Consider the following 12263-nt stretch of genomic DNA (forward strand, 5'->3'; position numbering starts at 1 on the left):
AAAATACGTAAAACTCCTCAGTCTATACCAGAGCTGTCGCTAATCAGCTGTCAAATTCGTTATTAAAAATATCGTTAGTTCTTTAACAAGGAAATTACTACTAGTATATTTGGCTTTTGAAATTTAATTGAGTTTGTTATCTCAACCATACCGATCAATCACATTCGTGTTTTCTCCATGACTATGACGTTTTGCGAGTACCAAGCGCAGCTGACATTCACACCCAGATAATAAACTTGGGCTTTTTCGAATACAACAAAGTTTCGTCTCGGGAGAATCCACATACCACCGCTTGATGAATGCTTGACTATTCAGTAGTACTTATAAAAGTATTTTTGATTTGTTTCGAAAAGGTTTTTATAATAAATTGTTCTTACCTGGAGTCGGCTAAAAACAAAACAAAGTACGCTTCGATTAGTCGTTGACTTCGATTTGTTTTATGTTAATTTAACGCTCGATTGATTTGTTGAAATAAAAACGCCTTCACAAGTTTGACGCTGATTAAATGATAGTATAGTAAGACTGAGCCGAGATGGCCCAGTGGTTAGAACGCGTGCATCTTAACCGATGATTTCGGGTTCAAACCCAGGCAGGCACCACTGAAATTTCATGTGCTTAATTTGTGTTTATAATTCATCTCGTACTCGGCGGTGAAGGAAAACATCGTGAGGAAACCTGCATGTGTCTAATTTCAACGAAATTCAGTCACATGTGTATTCCGCCAACCCGCATTGGAGCAGCGTGGTGGAAAATGCTCCAAACCTTCTCCTCAAAGGGAGAGGAGGCCTTTATCCCAGCAGTGGGACATTTACGGGCTGCTTATGTTATGTTATGTTATAGTAAGACTATTACTGTCAAACTTATCGTGAGTAGCTTGATTTTGATGAGACGCCAAAAAAAATCCTGTACGAAAACTCTTGATTGCATTAGTTAGCAAAAGTAGAAGCAGAAGTAGAATTAGAAGTAGAATATAATGATATATATATAATATGTCGATTTGATGATTCTCAAAAATTTATTACTAACTGAGTTTTTTTGATAAATCTCAAAATTATTATTAGTTATCTAAATTATTTGAAAAAATATTTGTCCTACAATCAATGGTTTGATCATATGTATGATGACCTCCGTGGTCAAGTAGTATGTACACCGGTTTTCATGGGTACGCTACTCTGAGGTCCCGGGTTCGATTCCCGGCCGAGTCGATGTAGAAAAATTTCATTAATTTTCTATATTGTCTTGGGTCTGGGTATTTGTGGTACCGTCGTTACTTCTGATTTTCCATAACACAAGTGCTTTGGCTACTTACATTGGGATCAGAGTAATGTATGTTATGTTGTCCAATATCATAGAGTCCTTCCAATATGTATCGATAGCGAAGTTATCTAATGTTAGCGAATCAACTGATTTTTTTTCTTACCTAGTTAATACATATTTATATAATAGTCAACAATTTTCAAGATGCTTTTATTCAACTGCTACATGTCGAAAATACAGCGTTGACAACATCGAATGAAGTAGTTCAAACGTCGAGTGTAGTAGTTGAAAACAAAAAGTGATATCAAAAAAGGGCGGTATGAGTTATTTGGAAAAGGATATAAATAAAAAAATAAAAATGAACAAAATTTAAAACAAAAAATCGTAAGATATGATCTTTCTAGTTAACTGTCATGAAAACAAGAATTGTTCCAACAAATTAAAAAACTGCATTCATCTGATATAATTCATATATTGGACTAAGAATGATAAGATTGAATTATCAATCGTCGTCAGTGCAAAGGAAGAACAGCTGAAGCGCCACAACGATGTTTTTGGGATTGAAGTCCAAAGCTAGGTACTTTAGATCTCATTTTCCAAAAATACCATTATGGTGCTTTACCGTTTCTCCTTTTTTCTGACGATATCCTCTATCTAAACACTATTGTAATCATATTGTTAAGTATATTTGTTTATCCTTCGTTTCAGGTTGCTAACAGTATAGAAATGGGCGCTGCCGAGAAAAAGGAAAACGGCGCTGGAAACGTAAGTATACGATATTTATGGATATTTCTATTACCAGCTCTGGTCCTAGAGATAAAGGTAGGTTAACAAGGTGCTAGTTGACAAGAGGAATGTCTTGATATATTCTACCGCCAAGCAACGATATTGTTTTGTTGTGCTACTCTTTTGCAATAACAAATATATCGACGATATCCAAAATGAAATTGGAAAACATCCCAAATATTTTTGGACTCTTCCCATGTTTTTTTAAAAAAATCCAATTTTCACCCTCTTGTAAAGTATTTATTTATTAAAGAACCACCAACAAAATTACGTGTGGATATTTTACATAAAATTATTATATTATACGTATTTAAACAACAAGGCTACTCAAGTAGAATCCATTTGCGAATTATTTACATGTATCATGATATAGCGTGTCTCATTGTCTAGATTTCATTACTACTTGTCCATACAATGAAATTGGAGACTTTAAAAATACGCGAGAGGACGTCTATACAAAGATAAAAAGACTTGATAAAGCCAAGAGACCTGGACCTGATAATATTCCTGCAAAATTTCTTTTTAATTGTGCAAAGCCAAATCGCATCTAAAAATGTGGTTAACATGAGTTGATTACTAATTATCGTCCAATTTCAATAATTTCTATAATGGCTAAAGTTTTCGAATCCCTATATATAACCATGTCAATAATTACATAAATGACAATCAGCATGGATTTATAAGTAAACGCTCTACATTAATCAATCTGTCAGTGTACAGATTTCTTAAAGGCATTCGACAAGGTTAATCACTGCATTCTCTAAAATAAGTTGAAATCATATGGTGTTTAGGATCGCCTGCTAGAGTGGTGCAAAACTTATTTAATGGGAAGAATCTCTAGAATGGTAATTCACGGAAACCACTCTAAGCCATTTTTTGCTTCCTCGGGAGTCCCACGAGGGTCTAATTTGGGGCCATTGTTTTTCAAAATGTTTATTAATATTGTATATTGTAACAATATTAAAGGATTGTGACGTGAGTTTATACGCTGGTGATCTTAAATTAACTAGAGTGATTAATTTTCTAATATTTTGTGTGATAAGAATAAAATGGTCCTGAATATTGATAAATGTTATTAAATAAAATTTAATCGTGAAAAGAAAATTATACCATCCAAATATTATATAAAAAATATAGAATTGAACTAAGTTGATAGGATTTGTTACTTAGCTCTGTCATATTGGATAGTACATTGAATTTAAACTTGTATATAGATAAAGCTCTTGATATAGCAAATAAACCATTCAGATTCGTTCAAAGATACTCCAAAGACTTGAAAAGGAGTGCAACTGTCTTAAGGCTCCTTAATTATTTGTTGATAGCAGTTTAGAACATTGTTGCTTAATTTGGTCACCGCGTATAAAAGTGCATATTACTAGAATCGAGAATATACAAAAAAAGTTTCTTCGTCAACTGTCATATAGATTTAGGATAAACTTGAAGTTTTATAATGGAAGATGCAATTTGTTTAATATACAAAGTCCGGAGAATAGATGAAGGATAATGTCAATGAAGTTTTTATTTAATTTATTCAACAATAATAATGAAAGTCCGGAACTTTTATCAAGTTTCTTCTTAAACGGTTACAGATTATATAGAACGCAATTAGGAAAAAGACCCATCACATCGAGGCTATCATTGTTATACATGACCATAAATAATCAAGTAAAAGATTTAGACATTTGTCACGATCAGGGCAATCGACAAATAAAGAATTTTATTTGTGTTAATTTCTATTTTTATTGGTTTTATTAATTATTGATTATATAATACTTATAATTCTCATCTCTAATAATTGATTATGTTAAATTTATATTTTTAATACTTAATGCCAACCAAATTGTATTTCTTTCAACTTTGAAATATGTGTTTTGATTTACACATATGTAATTGATTTCTTATTTTGTTCTTTGTTTATACATATTGTGTTATGTGATAGTGCATGGGGAGATCTGTAAATAGTAGAACAATTTTGAAGTGTAATTTTGTTTCTTCGTTTGATATTGGATCTACTGTTGGTTGTTCGACTGAAAATAAAATATATTTATATTTTTTATAGAAAGTATGATGAGAAATTTCGAGCAGATTCCCAATTTGTTTTCATTCATGGTAGCCCAGCTATACCTCTGTATAAATTCATATTGTCCAGAATTTAACTCAAGTCCTATCCGGGGATTCCTGTACACTATAATAATGTTATTACCGGGGAAAAACCTTGACTTGTAAATTCACTTTTTAAAGGATATTTTAATTATTACAGATCACACATGAGATTTTAGACTACGAACCAACTGGTTGGTTTGAAGTGACTATGATGAAGACAGGCAATTCGCTTGACGGTTTTATAAAGAAAAACAATTCCGCCATGAAGACGATCACGATTTTCGTATTTAATGGTCTTGTTATAGGATTCTTTTTCGCCTGCATGTATTATTGGATGACATATAGTAAGTATTTACACTTTTCGAAACAGTTGACTTCTGTGAGAAGGTATTCGTAACTCACATAACACGAGTATGAACCGATAGAATATTATTTTGACTATAAGATTTTTAGATAGAGGGAGTGTGTTGTGTGTAAACCAGCCAATTTTGTTACCTAGCTGCGCGTGACAGCTACGTTTGACAACCGCAAAACGTCACTACTTTACTAGTGTGCGTGTACTTAGTGGCCAACATTTGGCCGCTATTTTTTTTCGACGCGTCCTCTAGCTTTAAACGTCTATTTAGACATATATAATTAAAGACTCTAATATTTACTTAACAAAATGGTGTATCACCCTAAGTCAGGCATCAACTTTTCACGAGCGTGATACGAAGTCATTTCTTACAGAATTGCGCTGCAGTTGTTTGATTTAAAATTGAGGAGAAGTGAAAAGTGTTATTTTATACGTATGTTCAATTTATTTTGAAGTGATAACTTCTTATAGGAGGGTAAACCGATTCGTTACGTAACGCGTTACGGCGACAGTCAATTTTTGACAGATGGAACTGGTGATGGCGGCAACGTCAAAATTCAATATTAAATACGTAGTTCAACTTACATTAGTTTAAGTTACCACTTCTGTCGGGCGTACCAAGACGCACCCTTATTTATATTAAAAATAGTATTATTTTTAATAAGCGGTTCATTACACTCGTTTTTGAAGGAGTTCAATCGAACAAAATAACATTTTTAGAAATTTACAATAATTTTTCTTTTATAATTTGAAAATAACAACAACTTTTGAACATACAATTAAATTAAATTAAATGAAGTAAGGTAACAGATAATAAATCTACTAAAGAGCGAATCATTTTCGCGCCATTGTATTTTTTTTAAATCCACTATTGACAGAAGGCTCTGACCTTAATTTATTCAGCCATATTGATAAAACTTTATTAAATAATTACCGAATTTTACAGGTTCTGATCCACTTGAACTATGTAACGGATTTGGAAGTCTTATTGCATTTTTGGGCATAATCTACTTCTTCGTCATATACTTCTTAGTCGTGAAGAAGTTCTTTGGAGAATGGTTTGAAAGAACTGTATGGACGAAAGTGGACAGTGTTTCATCATATTTATGGAAAATCATGTAAGTAGATACATATATCGTAGTATGACCTCTTTCGTTTAAATACTGGAAATTAAAGATCTCATTAATATCTTGTATTATCCAATACAAGATTATATAGATGATAAAAAGGCGTGGAGCTAATAGTTGTTGACTTCCAGGCAGGCATTTGCATTTACCTAACATAACTTTGTGTTTTAAATGTTGTAATAGAGTAATTACTGAGTTTCTTGGCGGTTCTTTTCGTTAGAATCTACATTGACGGTGGTAGGTTCACTTAATATGGGTAGTTTTGTAAAATGACGATTCATAAGCCTACTTGAATAAAGTATATTTTGATTATCGTATTCAGATCATGGATGTAAAATTTCATCTTGATCTGGCAATTGATCCACCTAACGTGATCACTAACGCCCATGTTTTGTCACTAGAATATGTGATGAGCGGGTACCTAACCAGACGGGCGATATATTGTGACGTCACTGTTCAAAATGGCGGACACTTTGTGCTACTTATATATAAATATTGTCTTATATTTTTTAGACTTTTCCGATGGATTTTCTGCTTAGCAATCTTGGCTGCTGTTGCGTTCTTTTTGTACTGGGACACTAAAGACGCGCCTGAAAGATTGATTTCGTTGCTCGGATTAAGTCTTTTGCTAATTATGGGTAAGTTTCTTTAGATATTAATATAGTTATGTTTTACTTTAGTTGAACGTACACGAGAAACGAAAATGATGGTTAAGATGATTTCATTTCAAGAACGATCTCGACCACGACGGTTAGTGGAGACTAGTGATTGTGCAGGACATTATATTTGTGCACAAGTATACGACTAATGTCTATTGGTGCTTTTCGAGACACGGGAGTATACACGCTTGCAACTTTGAGACGTCCAGGCTGTTCTTGGAAAATTCGACAAAAACCATCAACAATATTTTGTCGATATGACCTGTGTTTGAACCCAGGATTTTGTGGTCTTCAGCGTTGTAGCAAAAAGACAGAGATTTTTAACCATTATTCACCCAGCATATAATATTTCGTTAAATTGAGTATTTTTGTTTCTTTTAAGGGTTCGTATTCTCAAAGCATCCTGGTCGAATAAACTGGCGCAGCGTTAGTATGGGACTACTGATACAGTTTCTCTTTGGCGTGATCTTCATCAGGTGGGACACGGGAAGGTTTGCGCTGCAGTGCTTCTCAAACAAGGTAAGAAAATTCTATAGATTCTTAATTATCTGTTTTACTACAATATATAATTGTTGGGCAGTTGGCACAAACCAAAATATAAAATCTTAAACCCTTAGACTAATAAATAATGAAGGTCCTACGTCCAAGTTTACGAAATTATCCATGGTAGGGTCTTCAATTCAAAGTAATATAGACGGTTTTACTTTTTTACATCATTAATCTACTTCCTGTCTTCTTGATGCCTTTTAACATCCAGGACCAACTATGGAAACTGTGCCAAAAAAAAAGCTTTGTCCGAAGCTTTATACAATACGGCTTGAACATTTGATTTAGTGTCCAAATTTCGTCAACAGTTCTCCTTTTTCAGCTCCCATATTTCACAGCTATAATTTAAAAGAGTGAACCAAACAAAACACTAGAGCATGCCCTCAATAATCATATGCCCAAGTATATTGTAGAAACACCTATATCGTTATATTCAAAATATTTACATACCGAAATCGTACCAAAATTCATCTTAAACTGTTGAAATTACAACTTTTTTTCGAATTATGACAGACGGATTGCCTTAAATATTCAAAGCGCCTCAATAGAGTTTCATCTTTATAATCATCATAATATAATAATCACACTCTGGTGTGATAACCGTATTCAAATTTATAATAAGCTATAGTTTTGTGTAGATATTTATTTTGTTTTTTTTAGGTGGCTACGTTCCTCTCGTACGGTGTGGAAGGCGCTGGATTCGTATTTGGCGATTTACTCGTCAGACAAGAACAAGTCTTTGCCTTTAGTGTGAGTGTTGTGAAAAAAAATAAAAATTAGTAAAATTGTCTATGTCTATTTCTCATTGTCTTTGATGAGTAATTATAATATTAATTGTCATTACACCCGAAAGCTTTATTAGAGCAGACATAGTAGACCATGACGGAGGACTCGGTAGTAATATTTAGTACCAGGTGTAATTAGAAATTAAACAAAACAATAACAGTAGTGATGATAATATAATATTTATTACCTTTCTAACACTTTACCAGCTTTTGTCAAGACCTTGGTGTAGTAACTTATGTTAAATAAACTAAAGTCTCTTGTAAAATATTGGTTCTTTATTCGCAAAAAGTCTAAATTATTGATTTGAAATGCATGGAATTAGTATTCGTTGAATTTCACACAAGAATTATCAACTCTTGTCTTGTCTCTTAATCGCCAATTGCAACCATAAAAAGAGAAAAGCCAAACAAACAACATTTGATACGAAATTGACGCGATATCATTGGTCGAGAGCTTGATTAATCTATGATATTCACTATGGATTTGCGATAATATTGCGTTTTGTACGTTGACTAAGCTGCTATCGGAATTTTATGGAAATAAGTGTTTTATTATAAATATAGATATATTAATCATAAACTCTTAATAGTACACAATATAGCTGAGTTGTTAGCAAATCGCATGAAATACGTAAATCTAAGGTTTGTTTATCTTTTTTCCTAGTCCTATTGGAATAGGCTATATGTAATTTAATGGTCAGGAAGTAGTAACTACTGAGTTTATTGCCGGTTCTCCTCGATATAATATATTTTCATGAATTGTATTGTAATCTTGTAACATTGCAACTCAAAGAGCCTACTTGAATCTAGTATATTTTAATTGCTATTTTCTTGATACCGGTGATTATAATAGTTTATCAAATGTTTTGCGGTATTCTCTAAATAATAATAATTCAATGTTGATGTTATACCTTCCGTCATAATCTTCTCCTTTTCAGACTCTACCAGTAATCTTCTTCTTCAGCATGTTAGTTGAAGTGTTGTTCTTCTGGGGGGCATTGCAGTGGTTCTGCCTCAAGCTTGGACGTCTTCTGCAAGTAGCTACCGCTACTACCGTATGTGAAAGCGTTATAGCAGTCGGAAATGTGTTTCTTGGAATGGTGAGTTAATTTTTACGAAATTCAATGAAGTCATGATGATTTACATACATTTTTTTTACATTAGCAGCCAGTAAATTTTCCACTGCTGGGCTTAGGCCTCCTCTCCCTTTGAGGAGAAGGTTTGGCGCATATTCCACCACGCTACTCCAATGCGAGTTGGTGGAATACACATGTGGCAGAATTTCGTTGAAATTAGAAACATGCATGTTTCCTCACGATGTTTTCTTTCACCGCCGAGCACGAGATGAATTATAAACACTCAGATGAGACTGTCACAGTCCGATAGTGATTTGCATAATATAACAATCGAAGGCGTCTAAGTCTCGGGCATTGCTTGGATAACTTAACGTGTTGTAACTATTCCAACTCACTGATTCTTACAATCCTTACGAAAATGTACCAAAATTTATCGACAATACGTTGTTAATTTTTTTTGTTATACTTTAATTTTGGACAAGGATAAATTTGATTTACTCGTTGGTCTAGTAACTAGGTACAGGACCACATATCTCGAGGTCCTGGTTTCAAACCCCAAATCGGACCATTGAGTTATTGGGTTTTTCTGTCAAAAACTCTTCAGTAAAAAAGATCTCATGAAAAGAGAGTCTAAAAGATACTGTTTCATCGTATTATATGAGTGAAGGAATAGAGAGCACCTGTGTTTGTGCACACACATGTGCACAGTAATATATCCTGAGATAGCTTTTCCCTTGAGATTGGTTGCGTGGACCGAAATCGGTCAAAAAGACATCATCATAATTACATAGTATAAAACAAAGTCGCTCACCGCTGTCTGTTTGTATGCTTAGATCTTTAAAATTACACAACGGATTTTGATGCGTTTTTTTTAATAGACAGTTTGATTCAAGAAGAAGGTTTATATGTATAATACATGTACAATATAGTAGAGAAACACTGATAATTTTAGAGGTTTCAAATGTGATGTTGTAAATAAACAATTTTTTTGCGCTTGCATTGCAAACGCTGGCTGAACCCTACGAGATAGATTAAAATAATGTACTACAGTATTGTACATCTATATATATATATATCATTATAAAGGTCTTCAAAAAAGTCCATGATGGTACATGTCTATCTCTTAGAGGTAACCCACAATAAACATTTTTAAATGAATTTAATATAAATCAATATGGCCGTTTACAACACGTAATTTAAATAAATATTTTCGAAGATATTACAGATTTAAAACGCAGGGACATAGCGGTTTGTATTGTCTAATGACTGAAAAACTGTGTAAGACATTATGTAGTATATTTAGTATCAGCATTGCACCTGAGCGAAGCCGGGGCGGGTCTCTCGTATATGAATATAAACATTTCAGATTCCAACCATCTTGAAACTGAACACAGTTTATTATTACTATTGGCTTTAGAGAAGATAAAATTCATATTATTTTATTCCGTGTGTGCTGATCGCACATGTGTCCGTTCTAATATCGAGGCTTTGATCTCACGACTTAATTTTCAGACGGAATCGATTCTTCTGATAAAACCTTATCTATCAGTGCTGACAGCATCCGAGCTTCACGTTGTAATGTCTTCTGGTTTCGCGACTGTTTCTGGCAAGTATAATTGTGTATTCTTAATTTTATGTAATTAATAGTATTTAATGTATTCATTTAAATCACCATCTTTTTAATGAAATTTAGTGTAATGTTTTTGGTCTTAGGTACGATCCTTGCTGCGTACATTGGATTCGGAGCGGAGCCCGCGCACCTCGTCACAGCCAGCGTTATGTCAGCTCCCGCCGCAGTCTGCTTCGCCAAGCTGCTCCTCCCCGAGACGAAGCGCTCGCTCACCACCGTGGACAATATACAGCCCGTTGAGATGTAGGTGACCTGCCCGAGGGGAGGCTTCCTGACCGAAGTTATGGCAGAAAGCGTCCCGTAGGTAGCCGTACCAACGTTAATATCCCACTGCTTGGCAACTCTATCCATATGGAAAAATTAGAAGATTGTTAAAGGAACTTAGTCTTTTTACAAGTAATAGCCGACCTGACAACCTGTTTTGGAGATTTATCTTCCGAAAGAAGTAGAGAGGTCGTCAGGCGCAGTATTTGAACTTTTTAGGTCAATTCATAGTCTTTTTCTACTCTTGAATAGAACTGGTATTCGATAAAAAATCATATCTCCATTGTGGTGAAGACTGGTCGAAACACGTTCTAAGCATTAATGCCCAGCAGTGGGACGTTATCAGAAATATTTTCCTTCTGAAATTCGGTAACATACAATCTAGAAACCAATTCTTGTCATCGTCATTCACGAGTCCTTATATCAGAGAATCTTGCAGGGTTTAAGTTACAATAGACATTTTCATGACGCCAAACGCTTTGCAAATCCTCTTATCGGCTATAATGTGAGATGGGTGGTTCTGGAAGTCATTCGATCGATAGATTTCAGTAATGGTTTTAATGCATAGCTTCGCGAAGCATATGGGCCACCTGATGGTAAGCGGTCACCACCGCCCATAGACAATAAGAACCTCGGGAACCAAGATGTTGAGTAGTGACGCGGGCTGTCGGTGCGCAGCAAGGAGCAGTCGGCGCTGTCGGCGGCGACACGCGGCGCGGCGCAGGGCACGGCGCTCGTGCTCAACATCATCGCCAACCTCGTCGCCTTCGTGTCCTTCATCGCCTTCGTGAACGGCGTGCTGGGCTACTGCGGCGGCCTGCTGGGCGACCCCGACATCAACCTGGAGTGGATTTTCGGGAAGATATTCATTCCGTTATCCTGGATGATGGGTGAGTTACCTCGACTAGCCTTTATTATTTCTTGCGAGAATCCACAAATAGACTTTATTTTAAGTTTTTTAACAACACCCAGTGCGAGTTTTGTTACTTGTTCGCTAACATTGACGTTTACTGCGATTTGAATGGACTCTAATCAGCGCCGTTGAATGACAGAAACCGGAATCACAAGTTGTTGTCTACCGTTGAGGAAATGCCCGGGCAAGGAGATGAACCTCAAGGTCCGTTCCTGTCTTGACCTCTAGTCCAAGCTGGAAGGCTTCACTGCTTGAGGTTTTTACCTCGCCATTAACGAGCATATCAACTAACGTTAGGAAGTGAGGACGCTTATGATTGGTTGTTTCCGGTATTTTATGCGAGTGGGCTTCAATTTTGACAATTTCAAAAGTAAAATTTACGTAATCTCGATGGTTAAACTACACAAGTAACTTTGTAAAACTTACACTATGTGTAAATTTTGTTCATGTTTGTCCATAGGCCAAATAAAGGCCATTTTACTAATTCAAATATTACGACTTTTTTCTAAAATAGTCAATACTCCGCCAAACAGGCGTTGTATCCTTTGGCGCAGGAATTTTACTGATTCTAAGAGCATCAGTGGCGTAGCTATCGTACGGCCAGGTGGTGCAGTGCACCAGGGCTCCGGAGCTCAGAGGGCCCTCCAACCTGAACTTTGAAAAGAGCGGGTCAGCCAACTTGCCGGAAGCTAGAAAACCTCGACTAAATATAAGTTAAAGAGGAGGTGGAAAGAGGGGGTGAGGGCCCTATTCTTTTCCTAT

The 12263-nt window shown here is 35.3% G+C and overlaps 1 protein-coding gene across 1 annotated transcript in view; it reads left to right on the forward strand.

Moving 5' to 3' along the window:
• Positions 1-12263, forward strand: part of LOC125074232 (solute carrier family 28 member 3-like) — a 33560-nt gene that overhangs the window by 17954 nt on the left and 3343 nt on the right. Inside the window, exons 3-12 of the mRNA XM_047685509.1 lie at positions 1966-2022; positions 4304-4490; positions 5448-5619; positions 6142-6266; positions 6670-6806; positions 7494-7583; positions 8557-8718; positions 10207-10300; positions 10408-10567; positions 11267-11478. Of these exons, the coding sequence (XP_047541465.1) occupies positions 1966-2022; positions 4304-4490; positions 5448-5619; positions 6142-6266; positions 6670-6806; positions 7494-7583; positions 8557-8718; positions 10207-10300; positions 10408-10567; positions 11267-11478 (1396 nt within the window). The remainder of the gene's footprint in view (positions 1-1965; positions 2023-4303; positions 4491-5447; positions 5620-6141; positions 6267-6669; positions 6807-7493; positions 7584-8556; positions 8719-10206; positions 10301-10407; positions 10568-11266; positions 11479-12263) is intronic.

This window comes from Vanessa atalanta, chromosome 27, assembly GCF_905147765.1.
Source record: "Vanessa atalanta chromosome 27, ilVanAtal1.2, whole genome shotgun sequence".
NCBI lineage: Eukaryota > Metazoa > Arthropoda > Insecta > Lepidoptera > Nymphalidae > Vanessa > Vanessa atalanta.